This window comes from Pisolithus orientalis, assembly GCF_024613125.1.
Source record: "Pisolithus orientalis strain OTSU chromosome Unknown F5J12scaffold_5, whole genome shotgun sequence".
In the NCBI taxonomy this organism is placed as follows: Eukaryota; Fungi; Basidiomycota; class Agaricomycetes; order Boletales; family Pisolithaceae; genus Pisolithus; species Pisolithus orientalis.
In genome coordinates, this window is record NW_026260786.1 from 484,901 (window position 1) to 511,545 (window position 26,645).

General features: G+C 49.2%; 10 protein-coding genes and 2 non-coding genes across 12 annotated transcripts; 6 read left to right on the forward strand and 6 right to left on the reverse strand.

The window, feature by feature from the left end:
* On the reverse strand, window positions 1–235 carry F5J12DRAFT_889564 (uncharacterized protein; the record flags this gene model as incomplete). Its single annotated transcript, XM_051747344.1, has 2 exons — window positions 1–89; window positions 148–235. 2 exons carry the CDS (start codon window positions 233–235, stop codon window positions 1–3), a joined length of 177 nt encoding a protein of 58 aa, XP_051602989.1.
* Window positions 236–7,955: 7,720 nt separating this feature from the next.
* On the forward strand, window positions 7,956–8,716 carry F5J12DRAFT_964435 (uncharacterized protein; the record flags this gene model as incomplete). Its single annotated transcript, XM_051749980.1, has 2 exons — window positions 7,956–8,614; window positions 8,693–8,716. Coding segments are annotated over exons 1-2 (599 nt in total), but the record flags the coding sequence as incomplete, so codon positions are not given.
* Window positions 8,717–10,019: 1,303 nt separating this feature from the next.
* F5J12DRAFT_443698 (uncharacterized protein) lies at window positions 10,020–11,059 on the forward strand. Its single transcript, XM_051739444.1, has 3 exons — window positions 10,020–10,256; window positions 10,315–10,397; window positions 10,456–11,059. Exons 1-3 carry the CDS (start codon window positions 10,121–10,123, stop codon window positions 11,011–11,013), a joined length of 777 nt encoding a protein of 258 aa, XP_051602991.1. The 5' UTR covers window positions 10,020–10,120; the 3' UTR covers window positions 11,014–11,059.
* Window positions 11,060–13,651: 2,592 nt separating this feature from the next.
* F5J12DRAFT_443794 (uncharacterized protein) lies at window positions 13,652–15,781 on the forward strand. The gene is made up of 6 exons (XM_051739445.1): window positions 13,652–13,890; window positions 13,947–14,521; window positions 14,575–14,654; window positions 14,711–15,205; window positions 15,259–15,477; window positions 15,535–15,781. Exons 2-6 carry the CDS (start codon window positions 14,017–14,019, stop codon window positions 15,667–15,669), a joined length of 1,434 nt encoding a protein of 477 aa, XP_051602992.1. The 5' UTR covers window positions 13,652–13,890; window positions 13,947–14,016; the 3' UTR covers window positions 15,670–15,781.
* Window positions 15,782–15,829: 48 nt separating this feature from the next.
* Window positions 15,830–16,120, forward strand: F5J12DRAFT_687118 (uncharacterized protein; the record flags this gene model as incomplete). The annotated part of the gene is made up of 2 exons (XM_051740329.1): window positions 15,830–15,922; window positions 15,983–16,120. Coding segments are annotated over 2 exons (231 nt in total), but the record flags the coding sequence as incomplete, so codon positions are not given.
* Window positions 16,121–16,327: 207 nt separating this feature from the next.
* On the reverse strand, window positions 16,328–18,491 carry F5J12DRAFT_903846 (transcription factor Tfb2-domain-containing protein; the record flags this gene model as incomplete). Its single annotated transcript, XM_051748461.1, has 14 exons — window positions 16,328–16,500; window positions 16,570–16,648; window positions 16,710–16,757; window positions 16,824–16,954; window positions 17,014–17,200; window positions 17,254–17,337; window positions 17,398–17,466; window positions 17,520–17,550; window positions 17,588–17,623; window positions 17,682–17,788; window positions 17,849–17,948; window positions 18,006–18,122; window positions 18,173–18,277; window positions 18,343–18,491. The coding sequence occupies 14 exons, from the start codon at window positions 18,489–18,491 to the stop codon at window positions 16,328–16,330; spliced, it is 1,416 nt and encodes a 471-aa protein (XP_051602994.1).
* An 856-nt stretch (window positions 18,492–19,347) lies between these two features.
* F5J12DRAFT_764165 (uncharacterized protein) lies at window positions 19,348–21,062 on the forward strand. Its single transcript, XM_051742164.1, has 2 exons — window positions 19,348–19,625; window positions 19,677–21,062. Exons 1-2 carry the CDS (start codon window positions 19,379–19,381, stop codon window positions 20,912–20,914), a joined length of 1,485 nt encoding a protein of 494 aa, XP_051602995.1. The 5' UTR covers window positions 19,348–19,378; the 3' UTR covers window positions 20,915–21,062.
* An 864-nt stretch (window positions 21,063–21,926) lies between these two features.
* Window positions 21,927–23,176, forward strand: F5J12DRAFT_889571 (uncharacterized protein; the record flags this gene model as incomplete). The annotated part of the gene is made up of 2 exons (XM_051747345.1): window positions 21,927–22,175; window positions 22,250–23,176. The coding sequence occupies 2 exons, from the start codon at window positions 21,927–21,929 to the stop codon at window positions 23,174–23,176; spliced, it is 1,176 nt and encodes a 391-aa protein (XP_051602996.1).
* Window positions 23,177–23,320: 144 nt separating this feature from the next.
* On the reverse strand, window positions 23,321–23,400 carry F5J12DRAFT_t68. Its single transcript has one exon. It is a non-coding gene; the product is annotated as a tRNA-Trp (tRNA).
* A 327-nt stretch (window positions 23,401–23,727) lies between these two features.
* Window positions 23,728–23,807, reverse strand: F5J12DRAFT_t67. The gene has a single exon. It is a non-coding gene; the product is annotated as a tRNA-Trp (tRNA).
* Window positions 23,808–24,068: 261 nt separating this feature from the next.
* Window positions 24,069–25,814, reverse strand: F5J12DRAFT_919515 (alpha-ketoglutarate-dependent sulfonate dioxygenase; the record flags this gene model as incomplete). Its single annotated transcript, XM_051749246.1, has 9 exons — window positions 25,461–25,814; window positions 25,215–25,405; window positions 25,129–25,160; window positions 24,955–25,074; window positions 24,746–24,905; window positions 24,526–24,679; window positions 24,338–24,448; window positions 24,169–24,285; window positions 24,069–24,134 (listed from the first exon to the last, which is right to left on the reverse strand). Exons 1-9 carry the CDS (start codon window positions 25,488–25,490, stop codon window positions 24,069–24,071), a joined length of 981 nt encoding a protein of 326 aa, XP_051602997.1. The 5' UTR covers window positions 25,491–25,814.
* Window positions 25,815–26,440: 626 nt separating this feature from the next.
* Window positions 26,441–26,608, reverse strand: F5J12DRAFT_704639 (uncharacterized protein; the record flags this gene model as incomplete). The annotated part of the gene is made up of 1 exon (XM_051740549.1): window positions 26,441–26,608. A coding segment is annotated over one exon (168 nt), but the record flags the coding sequence as incomplete, so codon positions are not given.
* Between the last annotated feature and the right edge of the window lie 37 nt (window positions 26,609–26,645).

Here is a 26,645-nt window from a genome sequence, read left to right on the forward strand (position 1 = left end):
TCAGAACACATCACCTGCTTCATCTGCCACATCTATAACACCCACAGGCAGACCAATGTCAACAGGCATGAACCAGAAATCATTGATATCTGTAACAAGCCAGATCAATTCAAAAACCAAGGAAGACTATATTATAATCACCCTTACCTTGTTGTGGGCCAGCATGTAGCTGGGCAGAAGACCCAGATTCAGGATTGTTGACCTCAGGCAGTTGCTGAGAGCCACTCAAGCACATAGTGTAGTCACATTTAGTCACAACACATGGGCAGCCTGTGCACCAAAACACCAATGCTCATATAGACCCTGAGATGGGCCTGCTTAAATAGATTTGCCAGTACACATGGACAGGCCTAAGGGACTAAAGTGAGAGCAACATATGTATGGGCCTGTAAGTGCATTACCACAACATATGGGAGGGCCCAGTGGTGGGTAAGGATGTTGAAACATTTAGACAGGCCCATGACCAATTAAGTATACTGAGTTGCTGTACGACATGGATGGGCCCATCCTGGTAGGTTACCCCCCTGTTGCAACATCAAGGTGGGCCCACCTATCATAACATGGAGAGAGAGGGTCACAACATAAGGATGGGCCTGTCTATGATTAGAATACAAAGCTGGCAACATATGGACAGGCCTGGGAGTAATATCATTTATGGTGTCACAACATCTAGACAGGCCTGTTCATAATAAGCTGTACCCCTGTCACAACATAAAGATGGGCCTGTCAGTAATGTCATTTCATAATGTCACAACATATAGATGGGCCTGTCGACAGTAAGATGTACCACTGTTGAAACATAAAGATGGGCCCATCACTAGTATCATTTAATAGAGTCACAACATAAGGTTGGGCCCATTGGTGGTATTATGCAACATATGGATGGGCCCATTGTCACACACCAAAGGTGTTTGGTGAGGTGGACATGGATGTAGCTGATGAATGGAGGTGAAGACCATAGCCCTCATGCGAAGAAGGACAGCCAGCAATGTCAGCAGTCATCCCTCGCACAAGAACAAGTTGTCAATAGCAAGGAAAAAGGAGGAGGCAGGTTAAGCGCCAATAAAGTTCTTAAGCGCCCATGTATGGCATTCTGGTTTTCGACATATCTCCACCAATTCTGCAGACACCGAAACCATTCCCACACTCGCTTGTAGTGCTCAGCCATGTGATCCTACCTTCCAAGATTGGAAAGGATTTGCGCACTCCACACATTTCTACAGCACTCCCTCCAAAAGACACTCATTTCGCTAATTCTTCTGATATGGCTGCCTCCACATCAGTCATTTCGCTTGTCCCCTTTGCTAGGGACCATGGCTACATATATCTACCAGGAGTTCCTACCAGCTTCCATCCTGAAGCATCCTGGTACATCCCACCCTCATCTGCCCCCTCTCAGCCCATCCAGCTTGGACAGCATGTTCTTTTTGTCAGTATGACCTCCAGGAGGACGTTCTTTGGTCGCCTCAGGTCTGTCATTCGCTTGGAAAGGTCTTATGTGGTCGTTTCAGTCTCTCCAGTCCAAGAAGCATATGGATCCTTCCTCCCTGCCCCCTGCAATGTCTTCATACCAGTCTCGTCCATCGTTCTTCCAAAATTGCGACAGCTACAGTATAATCTACTGTTCTCCACTCTCCCTGATCGCATCCATGACGAGTATGATGCACATCTTGCCTCCTTGTTGCAAGATACAGCAGAAGACACTCCCCCTTCATCCTCTCTTCCAACAGAGCCTCATTCATGAAGTTTTTATTTGCTTCACTGAGAGGATGGTTTGGGGGGGAAAGTTTCGATCCCCTATGCTCCTGTCACCCCACAGACCCCCAAAGCTTGACCCCTGTTGACATCTGACTCACCCTGTCCACTTTTGGATGTACTATATCGCCATCAGATCAGCACTGCCTCTCTGTCATCCCACTTTGGCCTAGAAGCGATCTCTTCAAGATGTGACATGCACAGCCTCCCCCTAATGCGATTCCAGTGCACTTTCCCAGTTCCTGACATTACTTGACTCATACTGTGACATTCTGACTGTCTTTGACTCACCTATTGCAAATACTTACCAATCTTTTGACTGCTTACTGATTCTCCACTTTTTGGCTTACTTATCCTTACCAATGCTTACTAATGCTTTCCAAGACAATTACCCATCGCTTACATTCCTTACTCATCAGTTACCAATCACTTACCAAGTGTTTGCACCTGGTTTTCCATAGGCAACGCCCCTGTACTGTATATAAGTCACTGTACTTAAGTAGCAAAAAAAGAAGACATCAGAGAGCCCCTCTTGCTCGCAATTTATCATCTCTCAGTAAATCATTCATCAGCTTTGATAGTTGAGACTTTATTAAGGGTCTAGCTATCATCTACTTCACTTATCATCATCTATCATCCATATACTTTGCTCCAAGCCCTCCCTGAGCTCAGTACAGCTTAGGACATCGAATTAAGTCACCATCCATCCTTCTGTAGGCTGACAGCAGTCTACCCTATCACTTTCTATCACATTCTTGCTCCCTCTTCGTCAGGAGCACCCCCAACCCTCAGCACTCATCTTTGAGTGTTGTAGCTCACAAAAACCCACCCAAAGAACAGGTTCTACCATCTAGGTACCGCATAGGCACACCACCACTCGCTTTCGTTGTCTTTTGTGTTGGTATTGGTTGGTTTTCACCACTAAACCTCACTTTGACTCACACCGGCATGCCAGATCAAGGTGGCCTCTGTACATCTGAAGCAGACTGTTGATATCGCAGGATGGCCTGCACATTGGTTTGCAAACCTAGCAATGGACTTGGTAGGTTTTACATCAATTTTTCACAATGTGGGACTGATACATAATTCCTTCAGAATCAGCTTAATAGCTTGATTCTTGTGATGGTGTTGCATGCCAGTTATACTCCTCCCCTCCTGGTGTGCTACCATGCATACCTCAGACACCAAGATGATGAGGTTAGCTTCTGTGATCAAATGCAGCTAATTCCCCTTAGCACATTTAGCATAATCAACAATATCAGTGCCATCATCCCACATCAGACCCCACATGCAGCTTATCCCAATTCCAGCTTTGCATTCCCTTGGTGGCTATATCATCCTGAGGAATATGCAGCAGATTCCCAAAGATTGCAAGGCAAGGGATTGTTTTCTGGGGCCTGGGATTTTTTTAAGCTATGCCACTTATTCTCATCGCTGCAAATAGTTGATGATGGCCCAGGGCTTATGGCCATTGCCTGAGGTGCCAATCACAGACCATCTCGATGGCCATATCAAGGAGTGGGTAAACTACTGCATCAAAAATATTTGGAAATATGCTGATGTTGTCAATGGTCAGGGTTGACAAATTGACCATTTCTACACTAGGTGGTGGGCATTGCATGGGTTGTTGTGCATGCCACTTCAATAGTTTACATGTTTTTGACTGTGGAGTTGGTTGAATATACATTGCTGTAAATGTCAATCATTTATGAGATGCCACCCATTCACATGATGTCTGAACCCCTGCCCATCTGTGTGATGTCTGACAATCTGCCCATCTGCATGATGGCCTGAGTAGGTTTATTTTTTTTGCAGTTTATGATGCACACCCTTTAGCTCTGAGTACCTGCCCAATCTATGATGTTGAAGCACCTGCCCATTTGCAAAATCTTGGCAACACCACCCATCCAAAGTTCAAGAGCCAGCATATCCTAATAAAATACAAGATCCGCATCACCTACTAAATCTTACATTAAATTTTGCAGCTTCAAATCAACAGTTGTCCAGTTGCAACTGGTCTAGGTAGTAGGTCGTCCATCCATGGTGATTGACACATGGGAATGTGCACCGACTGATGTACATTGGCATGCATGTAGTATGCCAGGCATGCTCTGTCACCATCTACAGCTCCCACCCCATGCTCCAGTGCTGAACCTGAAAATGCAGTGATCATCCCTGGGTTGTAGCACAGCTGCAGATTCAATGTTGGAATGACAAAGTCCAAGGGCAGGTAGTTGCCCACAGTTACCAGCATGTCATACCATGGATCCTGTCCATTGATATCCCTGTGGTAACAAGTTGCCTGATTCACCATCACAGACATGCTGCTATACATGGAGCTCATATCTGAATCCACCCACTGTTCTGCCTGTTTGCCAAGGTGGATCAATGCTTCCCTGCCATCTGCATACCTTCATGGATGGATGACATGCAGGATCACAGATAACAGGGCATTGGTGTTGGACATTTGGTCAACCCATTCCCTTGTAGAAGTGTTTTCCATCCTGGATTTGAGCAGCCATGAGGCTTCTGGGAAGCCATTTTGGGGCTTCAAGACAGATGAGTGCTTTATTCACAAGGAAAGAAATGATCACCCACCCTATGACCCTGTTGAAACCATGTGGGTGACAGGTTGATGGCACCTTTCAACTCAGCATCATCACAGAAATATGACTTGTCCATCCACCATGCCTGTGGGGAAGCCTTTATGCTCTCCCACAGTGGTTCCCTCAGAAGATGAAGGCAGTTCCATATGTCAGCCTGCCATTGCATGAAGTCAGTAGAATATGAGATTCTGCATTCCCTTACCCTTCTTTTTGGGCTGAGAGCATCCAGCAAATACCAAATGTGGATGGTGTTTGAGTTGGTCACCAGAATGGATGGCTCAGTCACTTCCATGTATCTCTCAGCAGCTTCTGCATTGCAGGTTTTTCCACCCTGATTTTTCCTGACATTGACTGCAGAAAGATGAAAACTTCCATCACACCATTATGATGGACTTACTCAGGAAATGATAGGCCTGTGAGATTACTGATGATATGCAATCCGCTTCACATAACACCAGAAACAGAATCAATATATCTGGAAGGGCACAAGGTCTGCTGAATACCTCCTCTTGAAATCTGGCTTTCATGTATGATGCAATGCAGTCTGTTAGTTCCATTTGCCATCCATGGGGGGTTTTAGACATGTCTTGCATAGTATTCATGCTTGGGGTGGATGAGGTTGGAGTTGTATAGTGGGTGAGCCACTTGCAGCTTGTTGGAAAATTATGGCATGTCAGGATGCTTGCCTCAATATTTTGCTGTGATCCGATCAATATGTTGTGACACTATATGTGCTATTGGTGTTGGGCCCATCTTATGTTGCAACAGGGGTGGATCTTACTAGATGGACCTGTCCTTGTTTTATGGTGATATAAAAGATATTACTGAAGGGCCCATCCATACATTATGACCATATAAATAATACTGCTGAAGGGCCTGTCCTTATGTTATGACCACATAAATGATACTGCTGAAGGGCCTGTCCTTGTGTTGTGACTGCATAAATGATACTGCTGAAGGGCCTGTCCTTGTGTTGTGACTGCATAAATGATACTGCTGAAGGGCCTGTCCTTGTGTTGTGACTGCATAAATGATACTGCTGAAGGGCCTGTCCTTGTGTTGTGACTGCATAAATGATACTGCTGAAGGGCCTGTCCTTGTGTTGTGACTGCATAAATGATACTGCTGAAGGGCCCTTCCATATGTTGTGACACTATAAATGATATCACTGATGGGCCCATCTTTATGTCATGACAGGGGTGCATCTTACTAGATGGGCCTGTCTATGTGCTGTGACACTGTAAATGATATTACTGATGGGCCCATCTTTATGTTGCAACAGGCATACATGTTGCTATTGACAGGCCCATCCATGTGTTGTGACTGTGTAATTGATATTACTGATGGGCCCATCTCATGTTGCAACAGGGGCATATCTTACTAGACAGGCCCTTCCATATGTTGTGATGCTATAAATGATATTACTGATGGGCCCATCTTTATGTTGTGACAGGGGTGCATCTTACTAGACAGGCCTGTCTATGTGTTGTGACACTGTAAATGATATTACTGACAGGCCTGTCTTTATGTTGCAACAGGCATACATGTTGCTATCAATGGGCCTGTCCATGTGTTGTGACTGTGTAATTGATATTACTGACAGGCCCATCTCATGTTGTGACAGGGGTGTATCTTACTAGACAGGCCCATCCATCTGTTGTGACAATGTAATTGATAATACTGACTGGCCTGTCTTTATGTTGTGACATGGGTGCATCTTACTAGATGGGCCCATCCATGTGTTGTGACCCTGTAAATGATATATATTGAAGGGCCTGTCTTTATGTTGCGACAGGTACATCTTATTATGGATGGGCCCACCCATGTGTTGTGATGGGCCCATCTTTATGTTGTGACAGGGGTGCATCTTACTGGACAGGCCCATCTATGTGCTGTGACACTGTAAATGATATTACTGATGGGCCCATCTTTATGTTGTGACAGGCACACATGTTGCTATTGACAGGCCTGTCCATGTGTTGTGACCATGTAATTGATATTACTGACAGGCCCATCCTTATGTTGGGACAGCATATCTTACTAGACAGGGCCCATCTATGTGTTGTGACACTGTAAATGATATTACTGATGGGCCTGTCTTTATGTTGCTGACAGGCATACATGTTGCTATTGACAGGCCCATCCATGTGTTGTGACCATGTGATTGATATTACTGATGGGCCCATCTATGTGTTGTGACACTGTAAATGATATTACTGACAGGCCCATCTTTATGTTGCAACAGGCATATGTGTTGCTATTGACAGGCCTGCCCATGTGTTATGACCATGTAATTGATATTGCTGAAAGGCCTGTCTTTATGTTGTGATGTGGGTGCATCTTACTAGACAGGCCCATCCAGGTGTTGTGACCCTGTAAATGATATATATTGAAGGGCCTGTCTTTATGTTGTGACAGGTACATCTTACTATGGATGGGCCTGCCCATGTGTTGTGATGGTATAAATGGTATTATGGAAGGGCCCATCCATATGTTGTGATGCTATAAATGACATTACTGACAGGCCTGTCTTTTTATGTTGTGGCAGGGATGCATCTTACTAGATGGGCCCATCTATGTGTTGTGATGCTGTCAATGATATTACTGATGGGCCCATCCTTATGTTGTGACAGGTGTACATCTTGCTATGGACAGGCCCATCTATATGTTGTGACAGGGGTATATTATCCCAAAGACAGGCCCTTCCATATGTTGCCAACTCTGTAATCTATCATAGATGGGCCCCTCTTTATGTTGTGACCCTATAAAGCATATGACAGGTGGGTCTGTCCATATGTTGTGACCTTCTTCATGATACAATAGGCAGGCCCATCCATGTCTTACAGTAGCTTAGCATACTTACTTGGTCATGGGCCCATCTATATGTTGCAGCATCCTTACCCTCCACAGGCCCTCCCATATGTTGTGGAATTGCATTTATGGGCCCATACATATGTTGCTCTCACTATAGGCCCTCAGGCCTGTCCATGTGTCATGGCTAACCTATTTAGACAGGCCTGTCGCAGGGTCTACATAAGTGTTGGCATTTTGGCATGCAGGCTACCTATATGTTGTGACTAAATGGACTACATGGGGTCACTCAAGCTGGCTGCAAACTGTAAAATGATGGTAGAGTGTGATCCATAAGCATTGACACCTACCTTGACATAGCATCCCCAGATATGCATTATCTTCTTTCTCTCTGCAAGCTCTTTTGATACATGACTTGTGATGATGTCCGAGTCCAGTCAGTTTGAACACTTTTCCACATGACTCACAGGTAACAGTTGGTTTTTCCACAGGCATATTTGACAGTTACAGACTGTATGGACAACAAATGAGATATGAACAAAGAGGATGGGTGTAATGAGTGAAGTTTGAAGCTTGAAGGCTGATTCAGCAATGCTGAGACTTAGTGGGTGAGGTATATGTGTTGTAAACTCATTGCAATTGTGTGGTGATACACTTGAGATTCCAACCTCCCACAATAATCTGATCACAATCACATTCTCATCATGTGAAAATAACATGTCATTGCAATGGGCCAAACTTTTTTCCAACAACACCTTCTTTTGCATAACCAAAATTGGAACAGGGAAACATAAACATGCATTGTATTACAGCAAACAACCTACCACACACAGTGCAACAGGATGCAACCTGTATCTGCAATTTAACATGGTGGTGTCACTAAAAGAACAAATGAGGATAATCAACAAACACTGGATGGAAGTATTGCAATGTGCGAGAACAGGTGAATGTACAGGAGATGACCTGGCGACAATACATGATCTTATACTGGACAACTCCCGAGGAAATGTACTAGACTTTAGTAGTCCTCCATGGGAGAATGCGGTGCTAATTACTCCATGCAATAACATACAGGGACAATGGAACGAACTGTCCATGTCCAAGCAACAGTACAAGACAGGCACATTGACATACATAGCCCCTGCAGAAGATACAACCAAACAAGGAATATTAACGAAGAAACAACGCTTACTTGTCACACGAATGGCAATAGACGATCCAGAAAATCTACCCACATCCGTTAAATTGGCAGTAGGGATGCCAGTGATAGTGACAGAGAATGTATCCACCTCAGCAGGTATAGCAAATGGAACACAGGGAATTATCAGCAACATTGTCCTTGATCCACGAGAACCGGATGACCTGGAAAAATGTGACGAGATAAAGCTGCATTACCCCCCACTCTATATCACCATGAAGGTGAATCGACCCTCGCAATTGGCATTTGATGGATTACAGGAGGACGAAATCCCTGTTATGCCTGTCACTCATCATTTCTATATAGGAGAAAAGCCACGCACCCGTGTAACATGCCATCAACTGCCCATAACACCAGCATATGCATTTACCGACTATAGATCCCAAGGAGACACCATTGGCCACATTATAGTCGACATAGGGAAAACAGCAAACTTTGCATTAATGCCTTTTAATGTTTATGTGGCACTGTCACGAAGCAAAGGTCGAGATAACATACGTTTACTGCGTGATTTCGAGAACGAACTTTTTACCAGACACCCATGCGAGGAACTACGCATAGAAGACGAACGTTTGGAAATGTTATTGCGAAAGACTAAAAAGATCGTGTTAGCACTTGGAGAATGTGGAGACGGTGGCGAGATGGGAGGACCATAAAATATTTCTCCTCACCACAATTTACAGTACAATTTTTAACCACGAGCTATTTAAAGGCGCACTCTGTGCACTAGCATATACAGACATGGGACGGAGGACGAGCGGTCACCAGCGCTTAGGAGGATGTCGACGAAGTGTAACGTGCAATCTAAAAAGGAAGTTGTTAGCGGATGTGTACGTTTGCACACGAAGCCAATGTGGGATGACCTTGCAAGCAAAGTGAAAATGAGATTGGCTTGGGCAGTCTCAGATCGAGCAAGGTGAAATACGAGACATTCGGAGTTGTATAACAGGAAAGTGTGCCTGACCACAGCAGGTGATATATTTCCCGGTGTCACTTTACAGATACAGTATGACTGTACAATGCACGGAGAGATCTCAAGAGTCGGTCACATTCAGATCGGCTGAGATTGGCTGATGGGTGGTTTCAGATCCCACCTTGGTGACTTTTGAGCTTGTGTCGAGTGAGACATGCAGGCTTATGTAACCGTGACGTCGAGAAACGTTTAGACTGCGGCCGGTCGCAAGATTTTCGGGATCTTCGTGCCCGACGTCGACGCACACCAGATACGGTGCCTTGCGTGCCCAGTGTCACTGTGCAGATACAGTTTCACCGTGGCCAGATGGAGGGGATCTGAGACTATCCAATAGTCACGCGTCCAATTACTACCCTTGCTGACTTATATCAGCTTACAGGCCGGTATCCCTGTCCCGGAGACTCGAAGCTCGCTGTATGAGATCGAGTTCACGCTCCTTGGCGATTCTCAAATCACCCGCATTCTTACTCGCGCAGCGTCAATTGCATACGTACAAAAAATCAGACAGTCAGAAGCAGCTAGCGAGAGATGTGAAGCCTTCGTACTGCAGCTTCCATAGAACAAGCACTTCTTAGTCACCATGTCTTAGATCTCGCCACCGACAAAGCCAATCTCGCATCCAGAGATCCTGAGGCCTATGTGGAAACATTGTTTCAGATCTTTCCAAGTCACGAACAAAGGTAAATGGGACCTTTGCGGAAGGGAATAAAAAGGCCCCAACTCATCCGCCCCGTTCGTGGTCGCACCACTCCATAGTCACCTTTTCGCCTGCCTAACATGATGGCGTCACCCAAGTGCTTCACACCCCACCCCTCTCCCCTCGCCGATGTCCCTAGAGAGTATATCGCACAGCAGCTCCACAGTCTTGCTCCCCTCTACTGGAACAAACCAGAAACAGCCGATTGTACCATAGGTACGGTCCCTCATTCGACGTGCCCCCATCATTTCTTCTTACCAAGGCTCACCTGCAGTTGTACCCTTCGGCCACCCTCGGCTATCACCTCGTCATCATGCAGCTGATCCGAGTCACGTCACTTCCCATCTTACACTCCAAGTACGTACTCTTCTTCCTTCACATAAAGAACTTGGCACTGACACGGTAGTATGCGCAGTTGCACATGGACTATTTGTGTGCCAAGTCGTCGCTCCTGCGAGGCCTCTTCGGCGGGTACTCGTACCTCGACCTAGTGAAACCAGATCCATCGGCATCCTCGCCGTCCACATCCCGAACGTCGGGCTGTCTCCAGCCACATCTCCTACCTTCCTCTCGCCCCGTTCTTCTCCTCCCCGTTCCCGATCCTCGTTCAATACACCTTCTCGTCCACTGGATATACTTTGGCAAAGCAGACCTCATCGAGACTTGTCTGAACGAAGGAGTCGTTGACTGGGAGGGCCTCACGCAGAATGTCGAGTACCTCGGCCTCACGACGGACATCAAGGTCTTCTTAGGCCGATGGTATGACAACTGGCTGCTTCCTACGCATGATCGGTCCGACATATGTTCACCTGACGAAGACGTATCGTCATCGTCGTCGTTGTCTTCATCGGGCTCGAGGACTTCCTCTCCTTGTGAAGAAGTCAAAGGAGTGCGATTTGAGCGTGGTCGCACGCGGGTCGTTCGCCCTCTCTCACGATCGTGCAGGCAGCTTCCGTTGTATGCGGCTGCTTGATCATGTTGGTTCATATTTTTTAGGACGCCTCACTCCCCCTTCTTCGAACACTCGTATGCTATACGATCGCAGTTTATCGCGACTTTATAACCTACCCTTTTCTATGATTCATCCGTCGCTTTAATTTCGCGTGTACGTTTGTTTTCGTTCTCGATTTAGGGTAACGCATGTTTTGGCCATTGGTACAAGGTTGTGAATGTGAAACATGTACCGATCGCGAACAAAAAATGTATTTGATGCCACCTTCACTTTCATTATGCATTCTCTGGTTCAATGGCGACGGGAACCCTTGTATTGTGGTGATGCGAACACCCGCAAATTCATGACGGAGTTCTCCGCCCATGCGTTCTTGGCGGAGGTGAGGAACCCCTTATTGCGTCCACCGTTACTACGCATTAGTAGCTTGATTGGTAATTTGAAACTGACAAGGACTCTTTTTCAAGGTTACTTCGGAACTGCGTGTGCAAGTATGTAAGTTCTTAAAGTCGTGAACTTAACTTTGCAGCATCCAGCAGGATCCAACAGGCCTTTCAATCAAAGCGATGTTTCATATGGACAGCCCGTCTCCATTTTATTTCTGTGTGTGCTCTACGAATTTGCGCTCCATTGGTGTTCTAATCGGCCCATGCCAAACAAGTCTACGACGACTCCGGCAAGATAAAGCAGAAGCAAGAACCTGTGAAGGCTTCCTCGGTACCTCGCTAAACGGAGTCCGCTACGGCGCTGTCTCCTCGCGACTCAATATCTCTCCTTCAATGGGTCGAATGACAAGGGAAGCGTGCTAGATCAACTAGAAAATTCCCCAGACATCATACTTGCCCTGCTCCATGATGGGATCCTCCAGCGGGCAAAGCCGACTCGGGGTTTCGCGGGAACGCGACTACCTCGCCCAAACAGTAAGTACTATAGTGGGGTTGACAAAAGAGAATGAAGAAATACCGTCATGAGGCACTACAGATCCCCGCGTTCCGATATTGACGTAGGTACATAGGCACATTTCAAGTTGCCTGACTAACTATCTGCGCGGCCGTGTCCCTCCATATCTCCTGTCGTACTATGGCTTCCATGGGCCTAAGGCGCTGCCCGGCGGTGATCTTGGAATGGTACTTTGAACTATAACACAGGGATTCCGCATGTTCGGCCATTGGACCTCCTGCTCTATCGGAGTAATGACACTTGATGGCTATATCTGCGTAGCCAGAGAATGGCGGCGTAGTCGAGAGAAAGCGATCACCGGCCACCTGAAAGATCGTTTTCAGTACTCAAGCAAAGAGCCGGTTGCTTCCGATCCAATAGAGGCATCGCAGAGGCAATTGCGATCGAAATCGGTGCGGGGGTGCTTGTGCAGAAACCGCGGACAACTGTTGACGCTCCACCTTCTTTACATTGATTCCTAGGTTCAGGGTTCCTGTAGATTAGTCATTGTTTTCCAATCACAATCGTGGGGTTATGGCAAGGCGGTATACCATGCAACAGCAGCCCGATTCCGCCCCACTGAGACGTCATGACTGGATATACTGACGAGATTCCGCTGGCCATGCGTGATACAGGTGGCGTCGATGAAATGAATTACAATTTCGGTGCGGAGCCTCTGCAAAGAAGATTATCATTACCTGGTCTGACATGTGTACCTAAATCTGGCCCTCATGTGCACGTATGATACATGCTGGCGCGGAGCATTCTGTCAAAATGCGCGGGTCCGCTTGTCGTGTCCAACAAAAGGAGGGGGCTTCTGACGGGCGTCCGATCACAACTTCTTACCTTCAGACTACACCATTGCGATGGACTAGGGTTTGCTGTGAACGCCAAGTGCTGTACAGGATAGACGCCATGATAGCGATGGATGAGGATCTATTAATTGTTGTGACCTGAGTCTGCCTAATCCGGGAGCCCTCCCCGCAATGTATATATGGACCCGCACGTGGTCCGGACCATGACTCCGACGGCGACGAGGGATCATTGGACACTGGATCTTTGTGAGGCAAATTGCGTTAGTGGCACGAGTGCACAGCCAAGTTCGCTGAGCGCTGAATCTCGGATCCCGCAACGTGACGCGGTGTGTTTTACCCTTGTGAGTGCGCTTTCCGGGGCTAGCCAGGGTAAACGAACAACCTAAGTTACTACGACGAACCGCTCAGGAACCCGGGGACAGATCGCTCCTGAGCGGAGACGGAGGATATACACGGCGTTGCGACTTACAACTGAGCATTTGTAGGGCTTGTAGCCGGGTTGCTCTGGACGGTGAGAGTATTTGATGAGCGCTTGAGGTCGATGAAATTTGACCAACGGAATACTTGAGGTCGAGAGGAAGAAAAAAAGAAAACATGACTAGACCGCGGCGTGAATGGCGTTGCGCGGATATGAAGGCGATATGAAATCACGAACTTGAGCTTGAATGACCACAGCAGCCGAGATCTTCTTCACACACACTCAACACGCAGTGTCAGCATAGGTCAAACCTTGTGGAACGCAGACGGTCTTCTTCTGTCCATCGCGATAACTCCTCTTACCATGGAGTGCGTCGTATTGCCCATATCCGGCCGAGAAGTGGATACCAAGACAACGTTGGGCCGATAAAGGCAGTCGCGGCACCGCCATACGGACGGACGGCGTTGTTGGAAATGGGGCCGACTCGGCCGGATCCGAAGCGTATTCCTGTTGTCTGGACATGGAAGAGAAGTTGCGTCGTGCGAGCCCGGCGGTTGATTTGATCCTCGACGGATCGCATGGATTCTGTGGATAATGGATGGGCCATGGACGGGCTGGGGTGGGTCCGCTGGCAGCCGTTTGTCGTAATGATTCAGACATCCGCAACGTCACCGTAAAAGATGGCGCGATGCGAGCGAGCTGAAGAAACGCGGCGATCACGCTCTGACGGTAAGTATTATGATCATCACTTCCGTCTAACTGCCCCTCATTTAAATAATAAATAGGCACCGTGTACGTTCCCCCCAACTGACAGCATGGTTCAGTCTCCTCTATCTCCCTTCGAAAGGCTTGCCTATGGACCGTCCCGCCCTCGACCTAATCGCCTTCTACCTCGCCGTCGACCCTTTCCTCGGTCCACCCTCCAATCTCGTCTCCCTTCTCCTCACCTCACGAACAGTGTATGAGCACCTGTGTATCAAGAACAATCCACACCTCTACTCCGAGATCTTCCGCTACAAGTTCGATGCTGCTGCACTCGATCGTCGGCTCTCTCCAAGTTGGACGTCTGCCTCTTGTTTGGCCAACGAACTCAGACTCCGCTTCGTCGCCCTGAAATACATCCGTCACGGAAGAGTGTCCGTTTTTCCCGACAGGGATGCCTTGTGGAGGTCGTACCTCATGATGCTCGAGAACGACGGCAGAAATGAACAACATTTATGTCAATGGGCAAATTTACCTCAATGGGCTTTGAGTGCCGTCGCTTTGCGATGTCTTTCTCGGATAGATTATGAGGATTGTCCCCCTGATCCTGAGGGCACGTCGCTGGCACTGTGGCTCCTTTGGATGACAAGCAGCCCAGGCTGGTAGTCTTTACTTCTATCCTTACTATTCTCCCTGAAACTCATTCCGCAGAACGTGTGAGAGGCGAGGGTAGAGCCCCGTTCAATATGGCCATCAGCTCCGTATTCCCTCTCCTCGTCAGAGGCTATCAGGTGATGCGCCTACGCCTTGCTCGTTTGTAGACGCCGCCCTCATCGTATGAACTTAGTATCCCTCCTTGCTGGCCCCTGATACACACTTTTACCTCCCGTTATGTGAAGAGCACGATACGGTGACAGCAGGATACTCAGGGCCCACGACACTCGCTTCAACTATACATTATTGCGGACATCAGCTCCAGCTAGCTGTGCCACCACTCACTCCTGCTGCGTTACTGAACTACCTTGTACGTCGCGAGTCTCGCCAAGACAGTGCTCCTCTTCATCCAAGCGTTGTTGATCTTCCTGCGACGCGAGAAGAAGCGCTCGCTCGTGGAATTGCCAGCCCTTCCCTCACTCAAGAAGACGTCGCAGAGTTTCATTACCGTACCCGCACCCACTTCTTTAATAACCCGCGCGAGCGCGGCCATAGCCCAAGCGAACCCCTCGATTTGGAATGGTTCCGCCTTGTCTCCTGCCATGACCTTTGGGACATCGAGCGGCCTTTAAGAGGCATCGTATATTCCCTCGGCACCATGGTCGGAAACTGGTGCGGCCGCATGATTGTACGCGTCCACCGATCTCCGGTACGCTTAAACTCAATCCTCTCTCCCTCCAGATTCCGGACACGCAGGTTCATATCAATGCCGCGGTAGACAATCGTATTCACCCCAACACGGTGCCGATGGTACAGGGACGCGTGGCGTGTCGGTTTGAAGAGCACCACTGTCTTAGGTTCAGTGAACCTCTCGTCGCACCTCCTTGTCCCAGCGGCTTCGGCGGTGAAGATATTTTCAACGCTTGGCTGCCCCGAAACACCCGCATCCGCCACAAAGCCGTAAGCAATCAGGTCCATCACCCGTAGAATTGGCTTACCGCGACTTTACTCTCGTAGAATGGCGTTAAAATATTTGATCCGAAGCACGGGCAAGGACACATGGTACGAGACATATTGCCCAGATCGTGCGCAGCCCTACTCCGCCGCAGCATGCCAGCGGTTACTCAACGAATATGGCACGGGCTGGGGTAGCCAGTCGCTATTTACCTCACACGGGGACGACGATGAGTACGAGGACTATATCGAGGAGACTTTGAGTGGTGTTCAGGACATCATCATCACTGGCGAGGTATGTGCATGCGTGTGAAAAACGAGGAGTCGATCATAATGCGGTATAATAACCTCCCCTTAGACTGGCGAGAAACAGGGTGAGGCATGGGGATATTACTCCTATATCGGCAGGGTGCGGCGATGGGATGGACTCGTGGTCCTGCTTCGGATGCCTGTACGTTCAATCTTTATCTCTCACAATTTCCCCGCGTTTCATGTTTGCATCACCGATCAGGCGGACAAACCGGCATTTGACAGCAGTGGATGCTATATCTTCAAGGGTTACGTCCATGGGCAGAGCCTCGTTGGCAGGTGGCGAGATAATGTACAGATGCACAGGATTGGGTTCGAGGGTGCCTTCGTCCTCTGCCGCCAGGATGACGAAGGTGGAGTTTAATCTAGGGATTGAATTGGTTGATATATCTTTACTGGGTTTTCTCTTTGGTCTTGTGATTCGCATGGCCTCCTTAATAGTGCATTGTTGTAACACTACACGCCCGGAAATGGTATTGGCTCGTTGACAATGTGAGGCGCATACTGCGGTCAAGACCTTATGAGGGAACAGAACATGGTGAGGATGTCAGGATGCACCCGATCTCCTCTCAATGAACCCTCTAATGTTCGCGTGACCCTCCAAAGTGCCGAAGAATGACCGTTTCGTAGTGTTTTCCCACAGGACAACGCCGAGTTGTTTTGCGTACGCCAACACATAATCGTAGTCCGCTTGGGAAGCGAAGTCCTTGTATAAGAAGCCTGCACACACCCGGGGATCACGATAAATGGAAGCTGGCGACAGTCACAAAGGATTTCGTAGCCACGGACCTTCTGCCGATTTGAGGCGATTTCTTTCCAGCTCCCATAACCTGATTTGGTCTTGCACGGTCACTGGTAACAAGGGATTCTACGAGCGATCGGGAGGGACACGGTCAAATTTACAAATTAACGGGGAAGCTAGCAATTACATTTTTCCGCATCTGAGGGTGTGCGTGAGCGACAAGATAGCTTATGATCTAGACCCGGGTATCCGTTGTGATTAATTTGCCCGCTAATACAAACATATTCATAGACAACCGCACCTGATCCGCAGTAATGCCATTGCTCAAGGCCTTTCGAACGCTCTCGCGAGTCAACATTCCGACTACCAGGTTGGGAAAGCGGTACTTCATCGTGATGAAGAGGTTCAAAACAGCTGTTTGCAATGGGTTATCTGGAATGCGTGCGAAAGAGTCAGTCGGCGGCAAACAAATAAGAGTTGGCTTGGTTCACTAGTGTAGGCATAAACTCGGTAATTTGTTTCTAAGATTATGAATCCTTGGGGCCCAGCGGTCGACGACAGAGACACCTCAGTGCCATAGGTCGTCACCGAGGTGGCAGTGGAAGATGTTGGTAACGGTGGTGATAGGCAGGTGAGGGTGGTTGCCAAACGGGTAGGACTGAAGCATTTTGACGACCCCTGAGGGAAACTTCAGTGATGAGCGGCGCCCGCTGACCAACATAATCACGGACCTTTCGTTGCCAGATTAAACCGTAGTCACGCAGGTCTTCTAGCATGGCCTTTTGAGTTTCACTCAATGAATCCGCAGAGTACTCCTGTCGGCGGAAAAAATGATAGGTTTGATGGGAGTGAAGGCACAGGGTAGCGATACTTACGCGTCCAAGTTCCATGGTGGAAAGCATGAAGAGGAAGCTAAGGACTTCGACGAGATCCATTTGCCTTTCCTGTTACCATGATTCATTCAGCAGGCTCGACCTGATGATTCTGTGTTTCTCACCTCTGCCATGTGCAAGTACTGTAGTAACAGACTCCACAGTTGATCAGTGTGGTGAATGCAGGAGAAACTGGAATCCTGCCGAGGTTATTTGCAGAGCAGACCCGCTGTGTTGAACGACTTGAGTAACACGTCTTACACCAGACTGCTAGTGCAAAACCTTACTGGGTAGTTTGCATCAAGCCGCTGCGCTGAAGAAGAAACAAAACGCCTTGGGAAGGCTTGGTTGGAAGTTGTCCTTGTCCTGATGAGACCATATAATGCAAAATAGTCTATAATCAGAGGGCTAGGAGTTACGAGCATGGCTTTGATACGTGCGAAGGCATACTCACCTCCCACCTCTCGAGGGCATATGCATCGAGCGTGTCTATTCCGACTGGCTGCCGTTTTTCATCCTTTTCTGCTGGAACGCCGAAACTAGACGTAGTCCCGCTGTGGCCGAGCATTAGGGAATTTCAGCGGCAGTCAAAGTAACGGAACACGACTAACCCTCCAGTAATAGCCTGCCTCAGGCTGGACTTGAACGTCGGGTTGAGCGCAAGCTTGACTGTCGAATTCTGGATGATGTGTAATCCAACCACCGCTGATAGGGCTTCGTTGTAGAGCCTTGTATACGACACTGAACAATGAACTCCTAAGTAAACAAAAGAACGCACTTTTTGCCGTCAGGAATGACCCATGTTGCCATAGTAGACACTGGGATTGCGCTCTCGAGCCAGAGCAAGTTCATAATGAGCTGCCGCTCCAAAGGGCCGAGCAAGCTGTACGCGAGGACAAGAGTCTCTCAGTTTCTTGCCCCTCCGTCGCCCGGAAATCCAAGACTGACCGAAGAATGGACAGACATGATGAAGGGCGCTGGTACAGGCGTGTCAGGGTGTTCTGAGATTGCGAACGTAGGAACGGAAGGAGTGCATGATCGGGGACAGCGTGAGGAATGTCTAAGGGCGTCGAAGACAAAGCTTGTATGGAGGGCATTCAGAACTCAAGTCGACATTCAAAATTTGTGCACCTCAAGGTAACACGCAAGCACTCAGAAAATAGTGAAATGCTGTGCAACTTTATCACAGCATACATCAATTTTCTAATATAAACAACACACTACTACCCTAATTTACAACGCAATCTTCACATCGATTGATAAACCTGAGTGAAAGAGTGAGCACACGGTCTAAATCATCCCAGCAAACAACAAGGATCAGACATCCAAAGGAAGGAACTTTCTTTGTCCCTCATCGCGCCGACCCCCGCTTCCCGTTCAGCGCACCCGAAGGCGGCCCACGCTTGGTCGTGTTTTTGGGTTCCACAACGCAAGGGGGAATGTAAACGTTTAGCATTGGGGGAGTACTCCAGGCGGAGGGCGCTAGAGTGGAAACTGCGAATAAACGGAATACGCTTCATCATGAAGTAGGGTGTACTACAAAAAGGCACATGAAAGACTACCAACCTTCGGCGACCAACCAAAGCAAACCTGAAAAGAAGAAAACAACAGTGATCAGTAAAATCGCTTCATGAGATCCGCATAGAAAAGACAGAAATCTCAGACAAAATGGCACTGGCAAGTACACTATGCGTTCCGAAGAACGCGTGTTCGTTGCGAACGAACAGCTCTGTTCCTCGGCATGGTCGTGTAGGACGGGGAAGAGAATAAAGTCATCCTTGAGACGACGAGTGTGGAAAGCTGCCACTCACCGATGGAAGGCAAGAAGAGAGAATAAGTTTTCACCGCCCGAGCTGCCCAAAATTTATACCTAGCGCCCGTGTTTGGCTTGGTTTGGTCTGGTCGCAGATTATGTAATATGGCACTGCAGGGCGAACCGGTGAGGGACGACAACGAAAGATCAAACCCACTCAGCCAGCTGCAAATGTCGCTCGTAGACATCCCAAGTGTTCCCCCGGCCATCCTTGAACAGCGCGAAGCTCAGTCACCACAGATCACAGATGTAGACTTGCTGGACACAGAAATTATCGCATCAAGCTCCTCACCACCGAGACAGAGAAGGCGGATAGCAGAAGACGGGCGCTCAGTGCCAGCCGACCAAGAGGTCATCTTCGTTCATGACAGTGAAGACGACGAAATTCAGTATGTTGGCAGTAGTAGATCCAGGTCTGGTGAGTAAAATGTGCTTAGTCTTGACCATCCTATTAAGCTTGCATATATAGCCTGGAGAGAACGCATATTCTCTCCTCCTCCTCCTCCACAAGCAAGCAATATACCTCCTGTGCCACCTATTCCGCGGCGGTTCGCATCCATGAGACAGAGCCACCCTTTATTACCACCTGCTGGACTCATCATCCCTAATGAGCAGCCCCTCCCGTTTGAGGCAGACATGCGGCAACCTCACGAAAATGGGCAACGCCAGGATGCGCCAGCCGCTGCACCCCCTTCTTCGCATACACCATCTATGGGCTTTGGTGGGGCATTGCTGGCGGGCGTCAGGCATGTTTTGAATCCTCGTGGCCATGACACTCGAGAGCCTTGGCGTCACCGCGGTATTTGGGAATCTACTCCCACCATAATGCGATGGGACCCCTTGAATGCTTTCGCAGAAGACGTCTATTTTGGGAACGACGCTGATGACACCGAGGACTACCCACGAACAGGTGAAATTAGAGATTCACTGGAGCGCGTTTTCGCTCGTCGAAATCACCGTCGTGTAGCGGAACCCGATTACAAGTCGGAATATACCCACCCGAGCAAGCCCTCCCCAGGTTTTACATACGACTTCGCAACGACTCCAGCACCCTCACCGGTAGATTCTATCATCATCTTGGATGATTCTCATTCACCTGAACCGAGCAATGCTGACGATTCGCGCCACGCCGACCCTGCTCTTGCATGTGCCCATTGCCATGATCCTCTTTTTCTTGGAGCGTCCGATGTCGGAGATGACCGGGATCAGCGGAGGTTGTGGGGTTTGCGTTGTGGACACCTACTAGACGGAAAATGTATCAAGAAGCTGATGAAACCGGTGTCCGAGGCTGGCCCGGAGCTTGTGGATGCTTCTATAGATGTGAAGGGGAAGCGTAAGATGGACCCAGAAACACCATCTATGCCGTCGTCGAGCCAAGAGAATAGCGGGAAGATAGCTGTCGAAAGCACGAATTCCATACGTTCGCGTCTACGGTCCCGCAACAGTGTATCCGACCCATCGTTGGATAGCCAGCACCTTTCGTTTCAAAGCGACTCAAGTTTCCAGCGTCCTGGCGTCCGCGGCAAGGCACACGCTGGTCGCCGAGGAAAAGGGAAAGGCAAGGCGAAGGCGACTGGCCCTACTGTCTCGGCTTCTTACGAATGGACTTGCCCGGTGGGCGGATGCGGTCACATCCATGTTAGTGTGCTTGTTGGTGGACAATGGATTATGGACGAGAAGAAGGGGGCTATCGCTGTATTTGTATGACCTCCACTTCTAGGTCACTACTGCACTTTTACGTGTACACTAATTGCAGTCACCTCTTGCGGTTAAGCAACAGATCTTCTCAGGCCTCTGCTTTTGCCTCATCCACCACCGGGCGAGGTACCACCTCAACTTCTCGGCCTGCTGTTATACATCTGCGCGTGTCAACTTACTTCAGACTCCAAGCAGTTCACCCTGTATTCTCTGACATGCCTGGCGGATATCCGGGCCGTCTACTCTACCCTGTGAGTGGTGGGATGCAAATGGCAAGTACATCGACGAGAACTAATGATATAAGGACACACGTGGCGGTCACGAGGCGCCTCGAGGTTCTGCAGATGTCATGAACAGACTCAGGAATCCGAAACGTTGTGTGCTTTGTCCGGACAGCTGTGACAGACGGCATTTATCTGTTGACACGCGCAGAAGGCATGCCAGCTGCTGTTGCAGATATCCATCGTCTAGAATCTCGTCCCGGGAATCGTGTGATCGCTTCTCTGACGCGACCCGGCATCGGTCATGGTCGTGTTTCAAGTGAGTTGAACTCGCATTTAGTCCTCGTGTACGACTTGCCCTCCCATTCCTTGGCGACCTCTCACCGGCCAACCTGATGGGCGATAGGACAGTTCATCATGATATGTGGATGACCCCGCGACGATATCTCCGACGAGAATGGAAGAGAAACAAACCAGTAAGCTGTCCTTACTAGTGATGATCACGTCAGAATATCCCAATGACACGGTTTCACACAAAGTACTTACCGCCTTCTGACTCCCTGCCGACTCTTTGTCTTTGCCCAAATCGACCTTTATTCGATTGTCGCAGGTGCGGCTTCTCGAATACGTGGATACCATTGTGTCTTTGGTGCAAGTGGACGTCGGCAGAGGCGACAAAAGAGTTCGAGAAGAACACGCCCAGGTCGCGCCGACTGAGCACACCTGCGAAGATCCTGTCATCAGGGACGCATAGGCCCAGGCCGCCGAGAAGCTTGTCGGTTGATTCAGTGAGCTGTAGCATGGAGCTCTTGACTCCTCCAGCCGACGTTCCATTTTCTACACAAAATAGAAAAATTATCTCCGACAATACCGCCGCCGTCTTGCAAGGCAGGGACCCTCGTCGCGACACCACATCCCCCTACGAGCCACGTTTTTCGTTCGAACATGAAGAAGCGAGTAGTGACGTTGATGCCGTTCTCGCTCGTAGCCGGACGACAGAAACAAAAGCGGAAGCGGCTGACGTTGAAACTGACATTGCCACGGCAACGGTATTTCATTTCCCCACAAAGCAGGAACGCGCGACTGACCCGATTTTTCTTCGTTTTTTTCTTTGCTTCTGCAGCATCTTTCGAATGAGGGTTCTGAAGTTGAGGATAGACATGAGAATGGGCTTTTAAGAAGCTCCGCACGCCACCGTCGGAAACCTTGCGCCCTTCGCCCCTCAAGCACACGCACTCATAGTCCCAGCCGGTCAGACCCGAAGCTTTCATGCAGAAGGAGGGGTAGCCCTTTCACCTTCCAGGACATGTGCTCGATGACGTCTGTCTTATCGGATGCTTCCAACTCCACCCATGCTACGGACTGTATGGTTGTTCCCAACGGCTCCCCCATGGACTCTACCCTCTCCGTGCAATCCTCACGTTGTTCACCCACCCGTGTATTGCGTAGGAAGAGGCCCATGATGCTACGGCGACGTGAATCATCCGACTCGTTGCGCCCGCACTCCCGACCCTCATCTCCATCTCCCCTGTGCGAATGCAATGATATGTCCTTGTCATCTGCAACGGAAATACTGCGGTCGGGCGCGATCACCCCACCCCCAGGAAGTGACCCTCCCGTGCGACTTGGCCACCCGAATCGACCATATTATTCTGCCATACGTAAGAACATGTCACGTCCAAGCAGTCCTGTCGTGCCTCGCACCCCTTCTCCCATTCCATCCCATTATGAATATACGCCGCGGGGGACCAAGTCTCTTGACTGTGGTGAACGCCCGTACGCATCCTTGCGCTATGGGCGCAATTCTCGACCGATGTCGATGGTGCTACCAGGTCAAATGCACCCGGAAAGACCTTTCTCAGGGTTCTCTTTGAGTGGAGAGACGGAAATGCGCATGGAGTTGGCACGGTGGCGACAGGAAGATTCACCGGATCAGCCAGGAGACTTCCACTTCCAAGAGATGGACAGGTCGCAAATAAGAAGGAAGGTGAAGGGTACGGTGAAGAGGCTAGGCAAAGGTCTGAAGCATCTTGTGTTGGGCAAATCTTGACGTGGAGGAGAGCCATGTGTATACCTCGTCCCTGGAAGTTTGGACATTGCATTGATGTTGCATGATTTCAATAACTGATACCCTTACATATGGAATAGCGCTTAGCACTTGGTGGATGTGTACTTCGCGAAGGAAAAAAAAAAGTGAGCCCGACCCGAGTCGAACGGATGACCTTGTGGATACCTAACTGGAATCACACGCGATAGCCTCTACGCTACGGGCTCATCACAATGCCAGTCCTCCCAAGGAAAAAGAAAATGCGAAGCTCTCACAGCGAAGGCTACACACCGTGACTTAACCACCCAAAAGTTTCTGATCGGAAAAACTGCTCTGTAAATAAGTCTCCGCTTGGGTACACAACATCGTCGATCGGATGCAGAGCTTACAACGCTTGCCCGTCACAAGTAAAATGTAAATATACCCTCAGCGCCGCTCAGACTACAGTCGCAAGTGAAACCGGAACTGGAATTGGATTGGGTAAGCTCACTTGATGTGGTAATTGAATTTTGTAGTTGTCAGCAAGGGCGAGGAAATAAGGTAATAAAAAAGCGTGAGCCCGACCCGAGTCGAACGGATGACCTTGTGGATGCCTAACTGGAATCACACGCGATAGCCTCTACGCCACGGGCTCCTCCTTTGATTTCACTTCCAAACATATAAGTAGGGAACTGACCGGAAAAAGTCAAGTAGCAGTCTGCGAACCTTTTTTGGAGTCGACGTTCCTCGTTTTGAATCTACTCCATTCAACTCAATATGCCTGCGTCATTATGAACCACGTTCGCTCGCGCCCGTTTAGGACTTAGAGAAATTTGAATCCATCAACTGATGATCGAAAGTTCGGTATCATACAACACGAAACTGTCCCAACTCGAGCCGACTTCTTATCCCCTCTTTAATCGTTGTATCCACGGACTTTCACTACCTCTGTGTCAGCCTGAGGAGGTTCGATACCTTGCTTCTTCCAAATTTCTGTACTGGTAGTCCTTGGCAACCTTTCCGGTCCTGCGTTCATAACCCGCTACAGATTCAGGTTTCTCGCCGTGGGGAGTCGTGCGCAACGCGTGGCGAGTTTGTGGCCAGAAGTCGAAGGTAGCCGAATGAGTAACGACCTGAAGGTTCATATTTTCGTATATCTGATGCTAGCAGCGCTAATCAACGTACCCTGTTGTCCCAGATTGCGACGGAATTTGTTTCCCAACGGAAACGAACTTGGAAGTCCACGTTTTCGCTGAGCTGGAGGAACAGGAATTGTAGGATTGCGTCCGAACCGGCCTTTGGAAGTGCCGATGGTGCGACGCGTGAAGCCCTTATTAGCATAGACGCTCTGCCATCCGGTCACTGGGGTGGACACGGACGACAGGGTGAATGTTCTCTACGGGTTCCCTCCGGACGTGTAGTCCCTGGGCACGGGCTCCTTCGGCTTGTGCAACCGCACTGTGAAGAGCAGCGAGACCCTCCAGGTACTTCTGAAATCCAGGGCTCAACGACGAGTAGAGGGCGTAACTGGTAATGATGTCAGGCCTTCCACTCCCGGCCAACTAACTAACACAGCGCGATAGGCTGTCTTACCCAGAGGTCCACAATGTGTCTCCCCCATACTCCGGGCTGGTTATGACCTTGAGAAACGTTGTGCTCGGAGGTTGGATTTCGTAACTGACGTCGCTGTGCCAGAGGTCAAATTTAGCGAACGCAACTGGGTTGGGGCGATTGGCGACATTGTTATATACAACTACGGATGCTCGGGTTTCATTGTCAAGACTGCAGCGTCAAATACGTACCATGAACTTCTTCAAGCCCTGGTTCCCTGGGCACCCCAGTGGTAGCATGCTTATGAAGGGGCCCAAAATATCTGGCGAGCTCGAGTTGTTCATGGATGTTCAACTCCTGGTCCCTGAAGACTGTTGAAGGATACATCGGCGCCCGGAACCACTTTACTTAAGCAATCAACTCACAAACGACACCCCTTTCTGCCACCAGGAGAGCGCTGTCCGAACTACGTTAATATCGAAAAAAGGAGAGACATGGGGAAAGTGCGTACAGCTCGTCCTTCTGAGCTGGAGTGAGCTGGCGGAGATCGATGCCAGTGACTTCCGTTCCGATGACTGGGGTAAGATGTTTCACCTTCTGAGCGGCGCTGAACAAAGCTTTCTTCTCCGAGTCGGCGAACAGGGCGCGGTCGGTGACCTCCTGCTCGGTCAGGGGCTCCCAGTTCACGACAGGGAAGTGAGGCTGTTACCATCATTAGCTCCCACGAATATCTACTACTGGGCCAGAGTCACATCACCTTGAAGTTGGCGTACTTGTATTCAGTCATCACCAGTGGAGTCGGCGCTGGGAGAGTAGAATGGGTTGACGAGTCCACTCTCCAAGTGACTTCAGCTCCGCAACAATGCGTTTGGCAGGTGCAGTGGTTCTGGTCTCGGTGGTAGTGGCAGGCGCCATTATACAGGATTCTAGTGGCAGCGCTGTAAATGATCCTAGGTACTCTCAACCCCCATTTATACACCAAGTGCAGCGAGTCGGAGTGATGCCGCCAGGCCTCATGTTCATATGCGAGCCCTTACGATATGCCGGGCGAGGATTGCGTGAACGGCAGATTGCGGTCAGACCACAAGCTAATTCAGTGCTTTGCCTTTTTTGTAGCAAAATGGACGCAAAGCACGAATAACTTAGATACAACTTCAGAGTACCTCGGTAGGAGTTCACATTGTACTGCCACCGTAGCCCACCTTGTCACTTCATTATGTTAGTTGCTCGATGACGTACGCATCCGCCAAAATGTCGCAATAACAGTGCTTGTCAGCACGACTATCGGCAGCTGACTTATCACTTTGTTGGAGCCACATCTCACTCGTGAGCTCGTTGGATATCGATATCAGGCCGTCAAGGATTCCCCATCTCGCCCCACATTTCACGCGACCTGAGTGCGTGAGAGATCACAGCTGGTTGAGTGATCTTCGCACAAGGAAGTGTGGCCTGGGTGATCTTGATTGCCAAATGATAACTGAGGTCCGGACAAATCTGATGCATAGATGCAGATGGTGGACTTTTAGAGCTTCTCTAGAGTGGTCCCACGTTACGACTAGGTGCGATACTTCCACCAGTCGTCTTATGCTTGCGAGGAAGGATCGGGCACGAGGAAAGCCAACGGAACATGATTCGAGCATATCATCCACAATCACTCAAGCATGCGTCGATGCGAACAGCTTCGGACCGTAAATTATGAGAACAGAGATACGGGAATTCTCACAGAACGACTTCAACGGTTCCATCTCGGCCAACCAACCGCATAAGCTCCTTGTCACCGCCAGGGTGATACAGTAGGTAGGCCATAGTGTTGGATATCTCACCGTTGATGGCTGTCCATCCATCTCCCTTTTTATTGTTCCGTTTAAGTACTGATTGTGGGACACGCAACAGCGTATCGATACCCTATTATGACCATGATCAGTGGATGTTCAAGGCCAAG